The sequence below is a fragment of the Syngnathoides biaculeatus genome, chromosome 16 (genome assembly GCF_019802595.1).
Source record: "Syngnathoides biaculeatus isolate LvHL_M chromosome 16, ASM1980259v1, whole genome shotgun sequence".
NCBI classification, from domain to species: domain Eukaryota; kingdom Metazoa; phylum Chordata; class Actinopteri; order Syngnathiformes; family Syngnathidae; genus Syngnathoides; species Syngnathoides biaculeatus.
Genome location: NC_084655.1, coordinates 19,221,008 through 19,243,273, shown reverse-complemented (window position 1 = coordinate 19,243,273; position 22,266 = coordinate 19,221,008). Strand labels below are relative to the sequence as shown.

Below are 22,266 nucleotides of genomic sequence, written 5' to 3'. Positions count from 1 at the left end.
GCACTCCGGTTTCCTCCCACATCCCAAAAACATGCAACAGTAATTGGACACTCTAAATTGCCCGTAGGTGTGATTGTGAGTGTTTGTCTCTATGTGCCCTGTGATTGGCTGGCAACCAGTTCAGGGTGTATCCCGCCTTCTGCCCATTGACAGCTCTTATAGGCTCCAGCACTTCCCACCACCCTTGTGAGGATAAGCAGCAAAGAAAATGGATGGATGGATGTATTATACAGTGTCGTTTTCCTGCTTGTTAAGAATCCAGCAGCCTCATTATGCCAAATCTGAGCCTCCCTGTGTGCAGTCAACCATGCAGGAACTTGGAACACCCGAGAAAACTTCTGGAATTCACTTTTGAATGATTGCAGACTTGATGATAATACACTGACATCATCAGGGATCCTTCTGGTACCCTTTTAATGTACAAGCGAGGTCTGAATTATCCCGCAGATGCCTTATTATTGCTGGTGCCAACCGCCGTGAATGCGTGCTGGATTATGTCATGTTGCAAAGACGGAAAACAAATTGGGAAAGATTTATTAAACTTAGAAAGTTTTTTTATAGTTTATACAAAATCTGATTCAAAATGTACAAAAATTCAACAACTTAATGCGTACTTACAAGTTTACAGTATTTCGGTCTTTTGGCCTTTCTCCCTTGTTCATAATATTGACGCCAGGCCACAATATATGGCGAACGTTTGTAAATGTATTTTTAATTGGTTGTCAAGCAATTATAGATTGCAATCCAGACCTAAACAAGTCAACATTTGGCTGTAAACGGATAGCCTCAAGCTTCTCAAAAAGAGAACGGAATGACGGCCTTTGAGCGGGATCTTGATTCCAACACTGTTCGGTCATGTTCCTCAGCTGTGACGGGGGGGCATAAAGGATTATCAGACACCTGTTAAGACCCTGAAATTGACGTTGTTGATATTCTTTACCTCAGGCAGGCAGTCTATAGGACAATGCAAGTACTGCCTCCGCTCCAACAAGCTGATGAGCGCATTCACGTTCATCTTTCTGCGCGATAACCCCGCCATCTTGCAAAATTTCTATAAAGCAGAGTACACGGTGTTTTTGAAATGGCCACTTGTAAAAGTGCGTTTTTGCGGCAGCGTACCTCTGGGGGGCTTTGGCCCTGGTCGCAGCGGGTCAGTATCTCGTACAGGGTCACGCCAAAGGACCAAACGTCGGAGCAAAACGAAAACTTGTTGTGTTTCAGGCATTCGAGCGCATACCTGTAAAACATGAAGCACAGAGCAACAAATACAGTAACGCCTTAAAGGTCCACTGTTATGAAATGCATGATTTTTAGTATGTTATTAATGAAAAAATTGCAGCTGGAATGGACCCATCCGTTTTTTCACCGCACAACATGATTTTCACGTATATGGCTTTTTGTCACTCCCGCCATTAAAATCCTCTCGAAGGATTTGTTTTTGAGAAGAAGCAGGAAGTGATGGTAGCAGCAGACACCCACTGAAGCGGTCTCATATGTTTCTACTAGTTTTACTTGCTGGAAGTTAGCTCGTTGATCCTTCGTGTTAGCCAAAATGCCGGCTCGTTGTATCGCTGGATATTGTTTGAACACTCGGGAGGATGGATTCACTCTTCATACTTTTCAAAAAGATCCGGTTGGTCGTGAAAAATGGATTGCACGGGTGCAAAGGACGAGAGGTTCGTGGGTGCCAAATGACAGGTAGGTGTGTATAGAGTTACTAAAAAAACAAAACAAAACAATAGTTTGGGGGGGGTAATCCTCTCACAATGTAACAAAAGATTCGCGTATATAAGTCAGGGGTGCTAAATGTGTCGACGTACCCGTCGGCGCCATGGTCGGCTACAGCTGGGGTGGCTCATCGCGGCGCCACATGGGTGGCTCATACATACTGTCCGGGACTCTGTTGTAAGTTAGAAGTGATCCGCATATCATCTAAACATGGCTCGAAACGAAATGAAACGATAGGGTAGGATAATATTACTCCGGTCACTTCACTCGATTGTGTTGCGGCGGACGGCTTCGGCGGCGCTTTGTCCGCAGCAGACGGCTTCGAGCGGGCTGGCCAATACATACTGTATGGGAGTATGCTGTGAGTTTGAAGTGATCCGCATATCATCTAAATATGGCTCAAAACGAAACAATAGGGTAATATTGCCCCGGTCACTTCACACGATTGTGTCCACGGCGGACGGCTCTGGCGGCGCCTCGTCCGCGGAGGAGGGTTTTGGATGGGCTTGATCATACATACTGTCTGGGACTCTGTTGTTAGTTCAAAGTGATCCGCATATCATCTAAATACGGCTCAAAATGAAACAATTGGGTAATATTGCCCCGGTCACTTCACTCGATTGTGTCGCGGTGGACAGCTATGGCCAGGCTGGTTCATACATATTGTCTGGGAGTGTGTTGTCCGTGAGAAGTGATCCGCATATCATCTAAATATGGCTCTAAACGATAGGGTAATATTGCCCAAGTCACTTCACTCGATTGTGAGATGTCCTCTTCCTTGAAAAGAGCTTCCGTGTCCCATAGTAGGTTTTTCACATCGACATTGAGGTGAATAATGTTATATGTATTTTTCATTACAATATCTATTAAAGAATGTTTATAGGCATGACACTTGACCTTTAAGATTCAGGTTTAATTGCTTCTGTGACACAGGTAAGGGAGTTACGTGCAAACACATGGACAAATAATGTTTGTTCTCCGTGCGTGTGTGTGTGTGAGACAAACTCACCAGAACACCGGACTGTCGCCATCTTCACTAACGCGGTAATAGGTGTCATTTTCGGGGATGTATTTGGATAGGCCAAAGTCGGCGATCTTCACCAAGCTGTTGTTTTTCACTAAAATGTTGCGTGCGGCGAGGTCCCGATGGATGTACCGTTTTGAATGCAAGTAATCCATCCCCTAGGAAAAAAATGGATGAGCTCAAATATGATCAAAACATTTCATCGAAGTAGATTCCAAAGCAAAATGTTTAAAAGGAGCCTAAACTTCATCGTCTCATACAACTAAGCATCATGAGCATAAAATGAAACGGGCATGACCAATTATTCCGCAAAATAATGTGGAGCAAACGTCTCACCAGGCAGATCTGCTGCGCGAACAGCAGGCACTGCGACGTAGTCTGTTCCTTTTCTTGGAGGTACTTCTCCAGGCTGCCCAGCGGCAGGAACTCCATAATGAGTTGCACCACCTGTCCTCCTGTTCGTGGATTAACGCGTCGTTCAGTAACGGAACCTGAGAAGTCCGAGTTTGACTCGGAATTTGTACGGTGGTGGAATTTGGCCACCGTAGTTAACTTATCAGTAAAAATTTGTGTGACAATTCGGCCCGCACGACACTTAAAAGTCTGTCATATTTCACTTGTGTACACCTTAAAAGAAGTGACCAACAGTACGGTCCAACACTATTGGTCATAAGTAACAGAATTAACAGCTACTGTAATTTGATCGCTCCTTGGAACTTATTATTGATAACCGCTGTATTAAATATCGTAATTATATGAAGTTCTGCCACCGAGACTGAAAAAACAATATTATTTGTATGTGCACTTGTTTTTTGCGGGTGATGTGACTAAATCAGCCGGCAAATAGTTGTGGCATTATGTCTTATATCGTAGCAGAGCTATCACCTAGGCTCGTGGTTGTCGCGGTAACAAAAGCCGTACTGTGTATTTGCAAGAGAAATAACCCCCCCTGCCCCCCAAGACAGAGCGAGTTCAACCATAGTTTGACAATTGGATGCAATTCCTCACACTCTTCCCACCCTTGGACTCCCCCTTTAGATCAAAATTCAACCTTGGTTGCCTTCCTGGGCTCCCAGAAAATTGGAAATTTACCGAACTCATTACAATCTTCTCAAATAACTGCAGGGTTGCGATAATATTCCAGTATTCCAGTGATTCCCAAACTGTGTGCCGGGGTGTGCCGTGGGAAGTTATCCAATTTTATGTAATTGCTAAAAAAAAACATTTATTTAAAAGAAATAATGTAGCTTTATTCATTTATTTATGCCAGTGAGGCACATTGACAGAACAACAAAAATCCTCTTCTATTAGATGGCAGGAAGTACGTACAGTAATTAATCGATCCATTTTTGTTGGTGTGCCATGGGAATTTTCGATTGTAAAATATGTGCCTTGGCTCTAGAAATGTTGGAAATCACTGCAGTATTCAATGCTTATATTGCGGACCAGCAGAGGGCGCTCGACGTACCACACACACACACACACATTTGAGACTCAAAAGGCCTAGACAATCAAGGGTTTTTCCATCATTTTGTATGAGAAAATTGTTTCCAAAGATGGATTGTGCTATATATATATATATATATATATATATATATATATATATATATATATATATATATAACATTTTTTTTTGGTTGAAAGAGAAATTTTGACTCACCCATTTCAGTGCAGCAGCCTTTGTACTTGACAATGTTGTTGTGATCGAGGCCCTTGAGGGTCTCGATCTCTTTCAGCCAGGACTTGGGCAAGGGGCCGTTCTCCTGTTTCAAAGACTTGACGGCCACGAGCTCTCCCGTCCCGTCGTTGGCGGGGTCGTACATGTACAGCGTCACCATTCCGAAATTCCCCTGAAGGCGGACGGCGCGCGACGTTGAGTTCAGATGCGCGGGAGGAACAAAAGAGCGGCTGGCATCGAAACTCACCTTTCCCAACCTGCCCTTGTTTTTCAAAAAGCGCTTGAGGAAGACGGTGGATTGAGCCCGAGGGAGCGTTTCAGTGGGGCATATATTAGGATCTGTCCAGAAGATAAAATATTAAATGCCAAGACTCATACTTATTTAAAGTTCAACATGTCTGGGAGCCCACTTTTGCTCATGATGTCAATGAGGTCTCTGAGCAAAGAGCAGAAGGACGGTCTCTCCACGGGCTCGTAGGTGAGACATTTGCTGATGAAGACGGCCAGGTCCTGAGTCGACGGCTCCATCAACTTCCCCCTTTCCTTGTAGAAGCGCTCTTTCTGTGGACGGAGGTGATTCTTCGGTTAGCGGTCGGTACACCCTGCGGTGCGGAGTCTCAGCGGCCGACCTCCTGCGGCGTGGCATCGCTCATCGGCAGGTAGCCGTTGTTGCAGATCTCCAGCAGCGTGACTCCGAAGCTCCACTGGTCAGCGCCGACGCCGACGGGCGCCTTGCTGTACACGCACTCGGGAGCGATCCAGGGAATGTGGTGAAGTCGCTCTACGGCAAAGGGGGGGGGAGATGACATGAAAGGAAGCAGTTTTAAGCGTCCCACATGACTTAAAGAAGGACTTTGTTAAAAATTTACAATAAACCCTCCAATCCGAAGCAATATTATTCTTACATGAATTGGAAAAAAAACATTGAAAATAAAGAACATTTTTTTTAAATCCACGCAATATCTGGGTATGTGCCAGCTTTCACAGCCAGACCCGGAAGAAACGTCCTCGACCCCGCCCCGTGACGTCACCGGGGCTTAACATTCCAGAACATTCTTTCTAGCTAGACCAAGACGCCGTCGTGTTGTGCCCCAAACTGTAACAACAATGAGAAAACACACCCAAATTTGTCGTTCTTGAACCTCCCGTGGGTTCATTTAATTATTATTGATATAATTAATTCCTATCATTATTTTTGTTTTGTTTGTAATTTTTTTCTCACAAAAATCGGCCAGAAAATGCCAGATAGTGGACGTTCTCTGTTTGGTGAAAACCGTACCCACGAGCAACGGGGTCAGAACAGGAAGCACTGGAGACGTGGCAAAAGCTGATTGGCTGTCAGTTTTCCAGCCAGGGGTCATTGGAATGTCTGAGCGAGAGAAGAATTTCGCTAATAATTCTCAAAATTTAGAGATGTTTCTAGGAGAAATCTGTGGATTATTTTGGCATTTAAAAAAAAAGATTGAACCTAACTAAACTAACTTTTAATGTGTGCTACCGTTCCGATTTTTTTGACAAAGTCCTCCTTTAAGATTAGCAATGATTTAGTTTTATTTACGATTTCATTTATGAATTGAAGCAACTGAACTTTTTTTTAACTTCAAAATTGTCCCTAAAGCAGTGTTTCCCAGCTTTTATTGAACCCCCACAAATCAGGATTGAAAGTTCAAAAATCCATAAGTAATCACAAATAAAGTCTCCAACTTCGTTTCTGTAGATACATACAGGAGCAACACATGGACACATAGAATACGACAACACCCGCAAGCATATATGATCCACCCATACATCCATTGTCTTAGCCGCTCATCCTCACACGGGTCACGGGAGTGCTGGAGCCTATCCCAGCTGTCGAGGGCCAGGGGGCGGGGTACACCTTGAACCGGTTGCCAGCCAATCGCAGGGCACAAAGAGACAAACAGCCGCACTCACAATCACACCCAGAGTCAATTTAGTGTCCAATTCACGTTGCATGTTTTTGGGATGTGAGAGGAAACTGGCGTAGACAACACAGGTAGGGCCGGGATCGAACCCGGGTCCTCAGAACTGTGGGGCCAACGCTTTCCAGCAACTCCACCGTGCTGCCGTGCTGCTTATCAAGAAGTCGTGACCGTCTCCTCTGTCTCCATGACTATCCGGATGTCTGCGCTACCAGGCGGCCCGATGGCCCAAATTGTTTAACTCTTTATACTGTAATTAATGTTATTACAATATGTTTTTAAACAGACTATGGCAGGGGTGTCAAACTCATTTTTCTCGCGGGCCACATTGTCGTTCCGGTTTCCCTCAGAGGGCCGTTATAACTGTGGAACAAAAATATTGCATCATCTCATCATATTTACATCATTTATGAACTAGTTTTGGAATCAGAAATCAAGGGTAGTGTGTTTTTCAACTATTCACATTTGATAACACAGAAACGCTTGTAACACCTCAACTTTATGATTTATGATATATGACAATTTGAAATTTTAGTCCAGATTTTTACAAGAATCATGGGAATTGACTCGAGATTTGGCTTTGCGGGCCACATAAAATCATATGGCGGGCCAGATCTGGCCCCCGGACCTTGAGTTTGACACCTGTGGCCTAGAAATATAAAAATACAGAATGTGCAAAGTCGGGACTCCTTCAAATAGGATCGCGTGGGAAAACAAGCTAGAATTGAAATAAAGTGCAAAGATTGAAGCCAGTCAGTTGGAGGGCACATATCGACACCATCACTGAGCGGGAATTGATCCAACACTGCCTGTTTTGCGAGTAAATAATTTGCTAAATAGTGTGAATAAGCGGTGTTTTTACATGATGGTGGTCAATTCATGCAATCATATTCAAATGTATGTCAAGCATGTGGTTCGTGGAAATTGACACTCTAGATGTGGCTTCGCGGGCCAAATAAAATCATGTGGTGGGGCCAGATATGGCCCCCTGGCCTTGAGTTTGACACCTGTGGACTATGGCTATATGAATGGATATAAGTTAGAGTACTCTTTTTCCCTATTAGGAAAAAAAAAAAAAATCAGGTACAAAAATTGCTGTGAATGCTAACGTATGTCGAAACATTTACTCTTTCATAATTCATACTTTGATGAGGTCACATCCGAACATTTTTATGTCACTATTTTTGGGTACTGACCTTCCTGTAAAAGCAAATTGAGGGCAATCCCCGGGTCACTCAGCTTGACGAGAGGCGATGCAGTTTGCGCAAGACCTCGCCTTGCCACCAAGACGTTCCTGGCACAAACATTTCCGTGAACGAGACCTTTAGTTGCCTACAAGAATTCAGATCCAGTTATAATTAGCTCACCTGTCAAGCACATTAACCTTTAAACATCTGTCACAAGCCAAATTAGTGGAAGGTGTGTACTGGGGAGTAGCTGGCGCTCGGATCACTCATTCAGATCACTTAAACTGGATTTACACTTGCGCGGTTAAAGTGGCACATTTACTCCCGCATCTGCTCAAATAACACAAATCCATTAAATAAAAAAATAAAATAAAAAAAAATCACTGGTAATGTAAACTACAGCAAATGCGTATACTAGTTGTGTCAAACTGTGTAGTTCAAGGAAAAATGTGATGTCTAACCAACCAGTACAGGAAAGTACATTAGGAAAATCTTTGAATATAATGACTTTTCTTTATCGTTTTACAAAATAAGATCCTGGGGAAATATAGCTTTGTTTTTTAATAATAACTGATGTCTTTGTGTTGAGACAGAGGTAAATGGAACTGCAAAATATAGTATTTTATACTACCAGTCACGCACATTTGAAAAATGTACAGGCGTGGTCAGTCATGCCCGCAGATATAAAGTTGCAGGTGTGTTGTTTGTAATTATGAGTGTACCCCTTTAAGAGCGGAGGGGGGTGGTGTCAGGCAAACTATTACACTTTTAAATCAACTTATTTCAACCTAATATTAGCACGCATTTTTTTATATGAGCATAATAATTCTTAGATGGGACAAATATATTAGTCCCCTGCACCACAAAGTTGCAGTTTCCTCAGGGCGAAATTTGTACCCCTTAAGCCGGTTTTGACACGTGCGCCATATGTTTGAAAAGTCCTCTAAGGGAAAATAAAATGTGGTTCCCCGACAGAAAAAGTGGAGGTTATTCATGCGTTCCATTAATGTAAACAAAGCCATATGACATATGTATCTCGAGAAATGCACACCGGGGGGGGGGGAATTAAATCAGGTTAGGACACTTGGACCCGCAGTGTAAATCCGGCCGTAAACGAGGGTTTATTTCCAGACTGCCTGGAAATGAAACAACCCTCATCAAAAAAAAGTCACTTTTATAGACACTTAGCCGCGTAGCCAGTAAAGTGACACGCTGATGTGAAAAAGAAACTTACGAGGTAATTCAGGGCACTGGCAAGTTGTTTGGCTACGATGAATTTCCACCGAGGAGTCAATTTGGCTTTTTCTTTGCGGAGAAAAACATCCAAAGGCCCAAATTCCACAAACTCTTCAACCATGATGTCTGCAATGAAATACACAAGAAGTTTGCTTAATGCTCATACGTCAACAGATCTACATGATCATCAAAAAACCTTATATATTATGTTTTGCGTTTTCGTTATTTCTGTGTTGATTTTAATGTTTCCCCCCAAAAAAGGAGAAGCTTCAAAGAGGTGTATTAAAAAAAAAAAAAGTGACTCATTCATGATTTCTGCTTGTTTAAGGCCTCGTCTCATGCGTTTCCTGTCTTCCTTTGTAAAGTAGTTTTCCCTCTCCGCGACTTCTTTGGTGCGGTTTTGTTTAACTGGGTTTTTGGTCTTGCGCGGGGCTTTCTGTTGCACCTTGCTCATGAAAGTAATTGATCATTGAAACCGTCTTTGGAGATTTGGGTTAAGAACTCATTCGGTTGCGACAAGAACATGAGATGAGTCGAAGAATATACACAGGATATTAGAAAAATTCTATTTTTATTGTGTACTGTACGGGTTTAATTGGTAGTTCTGTACAGAGGGGGTGGCAGACATTCATTCAGTGCGAATGAAGATCATCCATCCATCCATTTTATTAGTCACTTATCCTCACAAGGGTCACAGTTTCCGATTTAGAGATGTTTCTCGGTGAAATCTGTGGATAATTTTGGCAATAAAGAAACACTGAACCTAACTAAACTAACTTTTAATGTGTGCTACCGTTCCAATTTTTTTCGACAAAGTCCTCCTTTAACATTAGCAATTATTTAGTTTTGTTTGCTATTTCATTTATGAATTACAGCAACTGAACTTTTTTATTTTTTACTTCAAAATTGTCACTAAAACAGTGTTTCCCAGCTTTTATTAAACCCCCACAAATCAGGACCAAGCTCAGGCTGGAACAGCAAAAATCCATAAGTAATTTACGTTCCCTCACAAATAAAGTTCTTAACTGCGTATACGTAGATACATACAGGAGCGACACATGGACACATCGAATACGACAACACCCGCAAGCATATATGATCCATCCATCCATCCATCCATCGTCTTAGCCGCTTATCCTCACAAGGGTCACGGGAGTGCCGGAGCCTATCCCAGCTGTCAACGGGCAGGAGGCGGGGGCCGCCCTGAACTGGTCGCCAGCCAATCGCAGGGCACAACGGGACAAACAGCCGCACTCACAATCACACCGATGGGCAATTTAGAGTTTCCAATTCATGTTGCATGTCGGCTTGTCTGCTCATAAATGCTATCTGCTAAATTTGCGAGTGTCCATAAATCACTAATATTAATAAAGAAATTTTAGAACAAGGGATGAGCGCAACGTGAGTTTCAACAACGCTTATGCTTCAATGAAGACGAGAATCAAGTTACACAAAAGGGAGAGCATTTGTGTGCGTGTGTGTGTGTGGTGAGTAAGCCGCAAATAGGGAAGTGTGCGTCCTCTCACTTTCAGATCCGTTGACAGACAAACCATGGACAAACACCAGGTGACTGTGAGACATCTGCCTCATGAGACTTGCCATCTCAAAGAAAGCCTAAAACAAAGTATTGATCTTGAATCAATAGGACAAATTATCAATCTCGAATCAATCGCTAAGAGTCACCCCCAAGACTGGCCGCAGCGTGGCAGGCGCTTACGAATGTGATGTCTTCGTGGCTCCGCTCGAGAATCTTGAGCACCACTCGGACATTCTTGTGATTCCTGCCGTTTAAGTCGTCCTCTTGCTCGTCGGCGGTTCCCTCGACTTGCAGATGCGCCGAGTAGATGTGCGTTTTGGTGCCGCAGCCCAAATGCTCCCCCTGTCCGACGACACGACACCCGGCCGTTGAGCAAGGCGGCACACAACCCCAACAGCCTCAGAGGCGGAACCGCCGGCCTTCCCACCGGAATGAGGTCTTTGTACTTGATCTGGAAGCATAGGTCCAACTTGTTGAGCGATAGCGTGCGTGTCTGGGCCTCGTCATCCACGCCGTGTCTCTTCACGAGGAGGTTGGACAGCTCTACGGCAGACAAACGATGGGAAAATACGCTCGGCTGTAAAATATGTGCAAGACGTTTGAATTTGAGTGTTGGTTGTTCATTAAAAGTCGAAATTTCCCACTGTCGATTTCAACTTTTAACGAACCGCCAGTCACAGCATGAAACAATGACCACTACAGTGGCCCTAAGCTGTCAAAAAGTCCTGGCAAAGGACTCTGGAGCAAAAACGCTTGAGTGTCAGCAAAGTGCGAAATGACACTAAAATGTAATGAAATTTTTACTCGATTAAAACTCAAACCTCCTTGCCGGGGCCGACAGTATTTTTTAACCGTGTAGCTCTCCGTCCCGGATTTGAGTATGTAGTCCTTCAGGGAGTCCATGAGCTCCTTCACACTGGAGAATTCCTGCTGCCAGCCGTCCAGGGAGAAGATGGAACCTTTATGCTGGATGCAAAACAGCTTGTTGCCTGGTATGGATCCGTTCTGTGGGCCGGCGATGAAAGAAAATTGGAATCAGGGTTCGTCCCGATCACTCATCAATTCCGTTTGGGTTAAAAGCGATCCGCTGGAGTACGATTGGCCGCCTGCTGCAACATAAAAGACCGTTTCTTCCAGCGTGAGGGGTTAGGCTAACCCTTATTTATCCATCTGTCTGTCTGTCTGTCTAACTATAGAATCCAACTCTATCTAGAGATAGATTCTATCTATCTATCTATCTATCTATCTATCTATCTATCCATCCATCTCGACTAGAATCCAACCCTATCTATCTATCTATCTATCTATCTATCTATCTATCTATCTATCTATCTATCTCTATCTATCTATCTATCTATCATCTATCTATCTATCCATCCATCTCGACTAGAATCCAACCCTATCTATCTATCTATCTATCTATCTATCTATCTATCTATCTATCTATCTATCTATCTATCTATCTATCTATCTATCGATAGCCGAGGTCAAGGGGTGTCAAACTCCTTTTTCTCACGGGCCACAGTGTTGTTCCGGTTTCCCCCCAGAGGGCCGTTATGACTGTGGAACAAAACTATTTAATCATCTCGTCATATTCGCATCACCAATTTATGAACTAGTTTTGGAATCAGAAATCAAGGGTAGTGTGTTTTTCAACTATCCACGTTTGGTAACACAAAAATGCTTGCAATATCCTAACTTCATCATTTATGATATACGACAATTTGAAATTTTGGTCCAGATTTTTACAAGAATCATGGGAATTGACTCTAGATTTGGACTTTGCGGGCCACATAAAATAATGTGGTGGGCCAGATCCGGCCTCCGGGCCTTTAGTTTGACACCTGTGGCCTAGAAATATAAAAATACAGAATGTGCAAAGTTAAAAAGTCCAGACTCCTTTAAATAGGATTGTATGGGAAAACAAGCTGTAATTGAAATAAAGTGCAAAGATTGAAGCCGGTCAGTAGCGGGACACATATCGACACCATCACTGAGCGGGAATCGATCCAACGCTGCATGTTTTGCGACTAAATAATTTGCGAAATACCGTGAAATCGTTTTCAAATGTATGTCAATCATGTGGTTGTACTGATGCTCAAAATGAAGCGGTCTTAACCCGGGGAAAAAAGCGCTAGAAAAACTGCAGCGCTTTTACTTTGCTTCACTCTCCCTCTCTCGTTAGCTGCAATGACTCCGGACAGCAACTCACCTGGGTTCTGTTTGGCACAGCAAGGACGAGTCGGCGATAGTTGAGAATACTCCAGCGTACAAGGCAGGCTTCTTCTTCTGCGTCCTCTTTTCTCAACTTATGTAGCACAAAGTCATCACTGGAAAGACATCGCGGTTGTGGCAAAACGTGTTTCTCGCAGATGATTTTTCTCAACGTTTATAGAGTGCATTTAAAACAACAACTCACTGCATTGGTCCGTGCAGTCCGTTGGCTTCACTCAGCAGCACTCTGGGGGGCGCCACCTCCCGACAAAGATAGTGGTGGGCGTCCGCAATCAGCCGGTAGTAGCCGTCGAGCAGAGAGATGAACGAGAGCGCCTCCTTGCTGGAGCTCATCTCGACCTCCTACGTGGACATTCACAATATCTGTACAGTGGCCACGTTCACATTCGCAACACGCAAATATCCCAAAAACGCACGGAAAGCTCGTATATGGATTAGACGAAGAAATGATTCATAGATGAACGCAAATGAAAAAAGGCAGGAACTAACAAGGGGAAACTGTATTAGGGGGAAATCCCCTACTAGTCCCAACAGATGTCGTCCTTTTTTATTTTATTTTAACGTATGAATATTTGCGGCTAAAACGTTGGCCTCACAGTTCTGAGGACCCGGGTTCAATCCCGGCCCCGTCTGTGTGGAGTTTGCATGTTCCCCCGGTTCCTGCGTGGGTTTTCTCCGGGCACTCCGGTTTCCTCCCACATCCCAAAAAACATGCAACATTAATTGGACACTCTAAATTGCCCCTTCGGTGTGAATGTGACTGTTTGTTTCTATGTGCTCTGCGCCCCTCGTGAGGATAAGCGGCAAAGAAAATGGATAGATGGATAAAATATATGCAAATGTTTTTCAATTCAGATTTTTTTTTCATCCTCCATAGCTTTAGTTTAAAATGTGTTTCGAATGAATTGAATCCATTTGTTGGACCTGAAGATAAGCAATATTACCCGATCCTTTTCGTTTCGAGCCATATTTAGATGATATGCGGATCACTTCAACCGAACAACAGACTCCCATACAGTATGTATGAGCCAGCCCGGCCAAAGCCGTGCTCGGCGCCAACGGGTACATCGACAGATTTAGCACCTCTTGACATACGTGCACGGATCCCCCAAACTATTATTATTTTTTTAGTAGCTGTATACACACCTAGCTGTCATTTGGAACCCAGGAAGCTCTCATCCTTTGCACCCGTGCAATCCGTTTTTCACAACACGCTGGGTCTTTTTAAACAATATGAAGAATGAATCCATCCTCCCGAGTGTTCGACCAATATCCAGCAATACAACGAGCTGGCATTTTGGCTAACACGAAGGGACAACGAGCTAACTTCCAGCAGGTAAAACTAGTATAAACATACGAGACCGCTTGAGGGGGCGTCTGCTACCAACGTCACTTCCTGCTTCTTCTCGAAAACAAATCCCTCGAGAGGATTTTCAAGGCGTGAGTGACAAAAAGCCATATGCATCAAAATCATGTTGTGCGGTGAAAAAAAGGATGGATCCATTCCGGCTGCCTTTTTTTTCATTAATAACATACTAATAATCATGCATTTCATGACAGTGGCACTTTAAATAGAAGCAGCAGTCTCACCATGCAGGTATTGTCCTGGGTGCTAATGCAAACATTAGCCTCTCTGACGCCTATGTGAATTATTTCCGGGAAGTCACAGAAGGAGGTCCACTTAACGGGAGCAGCTGCACCAGGCTGGCTGGTCCATCGCGTCGTATTCCTCCGGTGGTCGCCGCTCGGGAGGCTGTCGTCCTGCAATGACGAGGAAACGGGAGTGAGGAATAAGCGGGAAGCGAACGCCAATCCCGACAAAAGCGGCAAACCTCCTCGCAGCTCGTCGTTTCCCTCCACCGAAGCCCCTCGCCGGCAGACACCATCAGCTCGTGCGCGGCCGCGTCGCCGCAGTCCCCCCTCGAGGCGTCCTGGCCGGCGTCCTCGTCGTCCCTGCTCAGCCTCATGCGGCGCACGGAGAACGTCTCTGTGCCGAAACGCGGCGCCAAGTACTCGAGAGCGCACATGTACTTGCACATAATCTCACTGACGTCCGGCTGCTTTGCGTCCATGTTTTGCTGGTAAGTGCGCATGGATCGTTCAAACATCCACCGGAGCCTCATTTTTGTGAGGACTTTTTCTTCTGATATGTGCTTGGCGAAAGACTTCGGGATGCATTTTTCAAAGCTGGAGGAGAAATCACTGTTATGTGATGGCAGTCTCATAATTTTCTCTCTTGAAAATATGGCGTTATTCTTGTAATATGGCGACATCGTACAAAAAAAACTTGAAAAAAAATTGACTTTGCACTTTTAACTGCTTGTTTCTTACAATTAACTGAAATTATTATTCTTGCAATATTATTACGATACTTATTTATTGAAATATTACCCTTTCCCTGCCTGATATATTAAAACCTTGGTCTTATTATTTCACAACTTTTTCCAAAGAAACTTCAACTTTGTAATGTTATTATGTAATTCTTGCAATGTTGTATGTTTCTTGTCATATTGGTTTTTTTTTTCAGAAAATTGTAATTTCATCCTTGAATTATGATGCAATTCTTTTGATATTAGTATTAATTTTCTGTAATATTATGAGTTAATTTCCCAAAAATATTGTTTCATCCTTGTAACATTATCACTTGACAACTTCCAAAAATGTTTTTGTGATGTGATTTATTTTCTCGAAACTTTATCATTTCCATATGATAATTATATTTTTTCAATATTAATACTTATTTATAGTAACATTACTACTTTTTCTCAAATACATGAAATTACATCATTGGAATTTTATGATGGAATTTTTGGAATGTTGTAACTTTTTGAAATATTCAGACTATGAAAAAAAGTGAGACTATCTTTGTAATATTGGAACTTGATTCTCGACATATTACTTTTTCTTGCAATTTTTACAAAAAATAAATATGACTTTAGACTTGTAGTAGGATTTTTTTCTTGCAACATTAATTCTATTTTTGTCCAAAAAACTGACTTTCTTCTCGCCATATTCTGACTTTTTTTTTCATCATGTTTTTCTAATATAAAAGGAAGAAAAGGGAGAATACTTTTACTATGATGGGTAGTTCCTTGTAATACTTCATTTCATACTTTTCAACTTTTGTTTTTTCACTGTTCACAACACTCCTTACAATCAAATGAGACCATATCTTTATAGATATTAATGCTCACTTTTGACTGACACTGGAAGACAATGCCTCCATAAATAAGGATTATTGTCGGCATAAAGGCAGAATTTTGGATACAGCTCATTAAATTGTGGACATGTCCCTCGTGCGAAGGTGTCACCTGGTCTTTTTCGCCACCCGGCTCAAGGTGCTGCCCGTCTGCAGCGCCAGGTGGACGAGGTGGAGCATGGCCAAGCCCAAGCTGTCGCTCCTGAAGCGACTCAGCTCCTCCTCTGAGCTCACGTTCTCCATCGGGATCATTTCATTCACAAATTCATATTTAGCCTGTCAGAAAGAGATGGAGCAGTCAGGGGACGACCAGGGCAAGACGATGGCTGCGGGAAGTCCGACACGCACCTGGGCGAATAAATACTCCAGTGATTTGATTTCCAGCAGTGGTAAGACATTGGGGGCGGCGCCATCTGGCTCACTTTTGACAGAGAAACGACTGGCGGCAGGCTCTTTGTCATTGAGTCCGTGCCAATTGCGAAAGTAAAACCTGCGCATAAGGAGAGAAGTACAGTACAACATCGGTTCTCGACAATAATCCGTTACAGAAGGCGGTTCGAGAAGTGACTTGTTCAAAAATCAAATCAATATTTCCCATTGCAATCAATGGAAAAGGAAATAATGCGTTCCAAGCCTAAATAATTTGGCTTTTTAAAGCTTTTTTTCTAGCTTTTACTGATAATAAACTGCATTGAAGAAATACACGTATAGTATAAAAACTTTATATAATATAATAATTTAAGAAATATATTTATTTTTTGCTTAAAATGTATGCTTTAGTTGGAAGAGTAGGCTCGGAGAGCATTGCCGTATCTGGAGCGACTCAGTCCACAGCCTTGTAAATGTTTTTGTATTAACAAAAGTGCAGAATAACTTCAAACAAGCAATAATGAGGTGGGGGGGAGCAAAAAAAAAAAAAAAGTTTTTATTTTGACAAAAGTAAACATAAATTCGTAACTCAATAAATAAAGAAAATGCAGAAATGCGAATGGAACAGAGAGCATTGTTAAACTTCACAAGAAAAAAGCAATGCAAAACTATCAACCAGGGCGGCACGGTGGCTCAGTTGGCCTCACAGTTCTGAGGTCCCCGGTTCAATCCCGGACCCGCCTTTGTGTAGTTTGCGTGTTCTCCCCATGCCTGAGTGAGTTTCGTCATTAATGGGACACCCAAATTGCCCCTAGGTGTGATTGCGAGTGCGGCTGTTTGTCTCGATGTGCCCCGTGATTCGCTGGAAACCAGTTCAGGGTGGTACCCCACCTCCTGCCCGTCGACAGCTGGGATAGGCTCCACCACTCCCCGGGACCCTCGTGAGGATAAGCGGTGAAGAAAATGGATGGATGGAAAACTATCAAATCTCTTCGGTGGGGGTGGCTCATACAGAGGCCGCGCTGTACACGATAAAGTGCGTCGTGGGTCAGCTGCTCGGGCCGCGCGCTTTATGTTATTTACGGGTTTTGTCGGGGGCGTTCCGAGTAGCGATTTTCGTTCGAAAACAGAAGCAACAAAATGTCGACATTTTCATTTGAAAACCAATTTGTTTGAGAACGGGGACGCCCGAGAACCGAGTATTCACTGCATTTGAAGTGACCCCACGGCGTCTTTTTGTGTACCTACCTCATTCGGTATTGAAGAATGAGACAGGACCCCTTCTCCTGGTGAAAAACGTGATTTGGACTGTACCAGCAGCGCGACAGGGGGTCATACAGAGCAAACAACACATGGTACAGAGGCGTTATCCCTGTTTAAGACACACAATCGGGTATACACATTTGCATGACCTGATTTCATGCATTATTTATTCCCGCCTGGGTCAAAGTCATCATTCTCACCGACAGTCTCGGCGGCCGACACGCACAGCTCCTCGGCGGTGACCTGCTCTGCCGCCGTGTGCGACACGTAACGGTCTTCGTTGGGGCTCCAGAAGAGGTACACGAAGATGCCGTCGTCCTCAGGGGTCGCCAGGGACTCTGCCGAGGACCTTCGCTTGGAAAGCTTGGACCACCTGGCAGACATGACGGCAGATACCTAATACACACACACACATTATTAATGTACAAATCCGTATGTAAAATCAACAAAGGCCATCAAAGCTAAGAAATATATATGTATACTATTGAAGAATTATATAATTGTACATATATACATAGATACATACATAGTGAATGTATAAATTTGCACAGTAGTGTAACAACATTATTTCCATCCAGCCATTTTAATTCCCGCTTATCCTCACAAGGGTCACGGGGAGTGCTGGAGCCTATCCCAGCTGTCAACGGGCAGGAGGCGGGGAGAATATTGTTTTTGTATCAAAAACGTATATCACAGTGAATTTCCCTTGTGGGTGGATAAAGCATCGCTCTTTTCTCACGCTCTCTAGCAGCCGACCGATAGATAGATAGATCGATCCATCTACCTACCCATTATAGATTAGCATTATGTACAGTACATTTTACATGTTTTTTTTTTTTTTTACTCCCTCTGTACGTCATGTTTCTTTTTTCAATTTATGGTTCGGTTATTATGGCCTGAAAATGTATTTCATACATTATTGTCTGCAAACATGACTTTACTGCTGTGTTAAAATGGGTTTGTGATATAATGGAACCGACTATGTCCAAAACCGACGACACCTGTATGAGTAGGCTATATGCTTTATGAATGCTAACATAATATCCGTGTTGAGAGGAAAAGAAAAGTTTCGTGAGAATTTAACAATTGTATTACAAATGAAAATGTATAAAATATAAAATATAAGCTATAATAGCAAGTGGAAAAAAAATATCTACAATACGTTGTTAAACTGGGACGAAATATGAACAACTCAAGTACAGTACCATAATATCCATGGCGCCGGGAAATTAGAGCAGTCAAAAAGAGAATTAAAAAAAAATAATAGCGACCTCATCAACACAGGATTACTTGATTTGAGTTCACTCTATGAAAAAAATAAGCAGGTGGGGGGGGAGAGAAAAAGCGTATCGGAAGTATCCGGAAACTTTGTGGTGAAAACCATGCATTGTTCACACGAAGATGACATATGAACACGACGGTCTCTACATTGCGTGTCGACGACAAACCGTGGTGGCAAAACTCGTCATTTTAGTTCAATGCTGTCGTTGTGACGCCGTCGTGACGGAAAAGACACAACTCTGAAGACCGGAGCAAGAAGCTTACCGTTCAACGGTCAAAATTGCAAGTCGGTGTCAAGCCCGTCAGCATATTAAACCCACCATCGGTTCTTTCGATTTCCCTCTCTCTTTCTTTCTCTCTCTCTCTCTCTCTCTCTCTCTCTCTCTTCCCTCCCTCTCTCGCTTTCTCTCTCTCTCGCGACTGAACCAAGCAAGCTACTTCCTCGTACCATACCAGGAAGTGACGTTTGTGTGACGCAAAGCCATCACACACCGTCGGCCGCCATCTTGATACTCCCAAAACGCGTGGTCGACATGGTTTACATATTGAATTATGTTGGGGGGGGGATTCCTCAAAAGTTTGGCATGAAGAATTAAAACTGGTCGTGTGAGCTTGACATTTTTTTTTCAGTTCTGGTAACATGAAGGATTTTTAATTCGATTTGGTAAGCCAAAAAAGGCTAAGTGCAAAGGAAAGACATATAACACCGTGGCTACCAAGAAACGTTGCATATTACCTAGGGCCCGAGTTCCATGACGTTAACTTTTTCCGAAATACACTGTGAAGCACTGTCATCATAACCTAGCAAAAAACTAAGCATCTTTTGTCATAAATGAAATTTTAAGTCAATCAGTTAGATATATTTTTGGAAATAAGGACTCGCAATGGGAAAATACACGCTAAGCACATTCTCCATTTCTTGTCTCTACGATGTCCCATTTCAGACAGAAAGTTAAAACTGTTCCTTGCATTTGAAAATCAAATTAAATTTGCAAGGTTCTGTATTATAAAATTCATAAAAAATTTAACAGAAAATGGGTTTTCTTGCTTATCCACTGATGACGTTTGGGAAAATATTGACAACACCTTTTTACGGAAAACCGTCGGCCTATAAAAGTGAAGCGGAGAGTGAACAGTGAACAACAACAACCGTAAACAAACTTTGTTCAGTGAATTAAGATCATCAAAAAATAAAAAAACTTTGCAAACTTTTACAGTGTCAAAATAAACCTTTCTAATTTACCTGTGTAATGTTTTCTTCCAGCCACAAAAGTGGCAATTAACACAGTTAATCGCTGTCGCTGAACAGGTCGGCATGGTTGTTTTGGGAGTATCAAGATGGCGGATTATTTATAATAATTTGTTACATGTGGATTGGATTATTAGATTTTTTTTTGTATATTATTCTATTCTTTGTTCAATGTTTAATTTTTTAAAAATGATGCACCTTTTGAAAAAAAAAACAGTACAAGTAGTAATAGCCATTATTAGCCAACTGTCTACGTATGTTGATATCTTTTTATCGATAAAGATTTCAATAAAGATTTCGGGGAGGTAAATTCTTTAAATTCAAAACCTGGTAAATCTCAATTTGTATTAGTTTATTTCAATATAGTTTTGATTTTTGGTTACAGTGAAATAATTGAAGTAGAATGCCTATTTGTGCCTAATTTTGTTTTTCATTAATTGTCATTGTGTGTGTAGGGGGGGGGCGTACACCAGTTTAAACAAAAAAAACACACTTCCTGTAGTCACTACAAAACAAAACAAGGTCAAATATGGATGGCGTATTACTAATATTAAAACAAGAGACCATTGCAAGCAATCGACAGTTTTGTTTTTAAATAATAACGGTCATATTTCCAGCATTGTCTGAAAGGTCAGCTGGGGAATGTGCGGAATGTTGAAAGGTTATAATCGTATTTTTCTCCCATAATGCAATTCAAAAACTGCATAGCACCAAGCAATAACACCTCGAGATGATAGAAAATCAATATTTTTTGCACAGCAGTACATGTAAACTTTGTTAGCGCTGACGTAAACTGAAGGGGGAAAAAAACAGCAATATGATCAACTTTATTAACACTAATTTTCCTAATTATTGTGCATGAGAAACAGGTTTGTTGTTACTTTGAGGGGCATTGCAATAGTTAAACGCCATAAATATAGATGATTTTTAGTATATCCACAGGCAAATAAATTACCACTGAGTCATGTGGCTCCCTTTTTCCCTCATGATGACTACAATTGTTTATGTTGAGACGCACAACTCATTAATTAATTACGACTATTTAAAATGTCTGTGACAACACCGAAGTGAAAATTTCCTGGAATTTCCCTTTTACGAGTGGATTTGTTTGACTTAGGCTTACCGGAAAGTTTCGAATGTGTTGATTTACTCAACGGCAAGACAACAAAGGCTCACTTTGAGTCCGCACCTGTCGCGTCTGGCCCTGTGCCATCCCTCGCAGGGATTTGATGCAAGTGCAAGTCAACAGTTGCCAAGACTCCGCCCCTGGTCATCGTGGCAACAAAAGCTGGGCGTGCCATTGGCCCAAAATCACGTGACTTTTGTTTACCTCCCCATATTGCCAGTCAGACAAAGCATTGCTCGATGCTAAGTCCGTTGAGAAGAAATGAAAATATGTCTTATAGCGCGACGCCCAGAGTCTTGTCAGAAACATTTAGAATGTGATAATAAACAAAAGGTACGTGGAAAAATGACAGTCGGCATAGAGGAGCCATATTTTCGCCGATAAGAAATTGGACTGTTTATTCGCTTCCGCTTCTCTTGGACAACTGGAGTTGTCGAGATTTACACAAAAAAAATCTTGAAAGCGTATAAAAGTCTGGACGCATTCAAATACTTCGTTGGAATAAATCCGACATAGTGACGGGTTGACTGCTCGTGAACCCGGAAGCGCAATCGGCTACACGTTAACCTTTGCCGGAATCCATTGATCTTTTCAGCTAGTATTTAATACAAATACCAATATTTAAATAACTGACCCCTGGTTTTACACAAACCACATTCATTAACTATGATTGGGGAAAAAAAAAAGAGAGGACGGGGAGTCGGCTCCTCCGTAACGGAAGCGTATTGCGGCCACACACACACCTCGAAACCTCTGTGCGACAGATTTTTTTTTTTTTTTTAAATATGCATTGTTCTCAAATGAGTCAACTTGGCATGATAAATACTTCGTAATTTGAGATTAAGACTAATTCTTACCTGACATGAAGCGATCGCTACACAGGCGTGTGTATTTGGTTGGGCACCATCCATCGCGTTTAATTGCCGAAATCCATCAACCTTTTTGTGGTCTTTTCAGATGGTATTCTGTAGAATGACCTCTTTGAATATCTGTCTCGTCTGGTGTTTAAACAGCCTAATTTTGGCGAGAGATGAACTAGTGCAAGATATGTCACTTAAAGGAGGACTTTGTCCAAAATTTCCATGTAGAATAAACCCTGAAATCTGAACTAATAGTATTACTATACAGGATGCCTCAGTTCTTAACCACAATCCGTTCCAGAAAACAGTTCAAGAAGTGAATTGTTCGAAAACCGAATCGATGTTTTCCATTAC

General features: G+C 42.4%; 1 protein-coding gene across 5 annotated transcripts; it reads right to left on the bottom strand.

Moving 5' to 3' along the window:
- Nucleotides 1-518: 518 nt before the first annotated feature.
- tyk2 (tyrosine kinase 2) lies at nt 519-21,167 on the bottom strand. Of its 5 annotated transcripts, none has more exons than XM_061846652.1 (24): nt 21,050-21,167; nt 17,597-17,792; nt 17,382-17,505; nt 16,113-16,254; nt 15,877-16,040; nt 14,398-14,752; nt 14,156-14,326; nt 12,750-12,907; nt 12,543-12,660; nt 11,152-11,335; nt 10,758-10,873; nt 10,511-10,672; nt 10,320-10,407; nt 8,792-8,919; nt 7,567-7,702; nt 5,060-5,211; nt 4,841-4,991; nt 4,678-4,769; nt 4,413-4,602; nt 3,089-3,207; nt 2,738-2,910; nt 1,120-1,237; nt 941-1,051; nt 519-866 (listed from the first exon to the last, which is right to left on the bottom strand). In XM_061846652.1, the coding sequence occupies exons 2-24, from the start codon at nt 17,778-17,780 to the stop codon at nt 723-725; spliced, it is 3,480 nt and encodes a 1,159-aa protein (XP_061702636.1). In that variant the 5' UTR covers nt 17,781-17,792; nt 21,050-21,167; the 3' UTR covers nt 519-722. The 5 variants fall into 5 exon arrangements, with proteins under 5 accessions (XP_061702636.1, XP_061702637.1, XP_061702635.1 ...); XM_061846653.1 differs by lacking the exon at nt 21,050-21,167 and adding an exon at nt 19,921-19,971; XM_061846651.1 differs by lacking the exon at nt 21,050-21,167 and adding an exon at nt 18,942-19,102.
- Between the last annotated feature and the right edge of the window lie 1,099 nt (nt 21,168-22,266).

Excerpts from the sequence above, each read along its gene's own strand:
- tyk2 (XM_061846650.1), bottom strand. Across the intron at positions 10,874-11,151 it reads CTGTCGGCCCCGGCAAGGAG|AGCTGTCCAACCTCCTCGTG; the intron begins GTTTGAGTTTTA and ends TGTCTGCCGTAG. Across the intron at positions 3,208-4,412 it reads AGGCTGCTGCACTGAAATGG|GAGGACAGGTGGTGCAACTC; the intron begins GTGAGTCAAAAT and ends ATCCACGAACAG.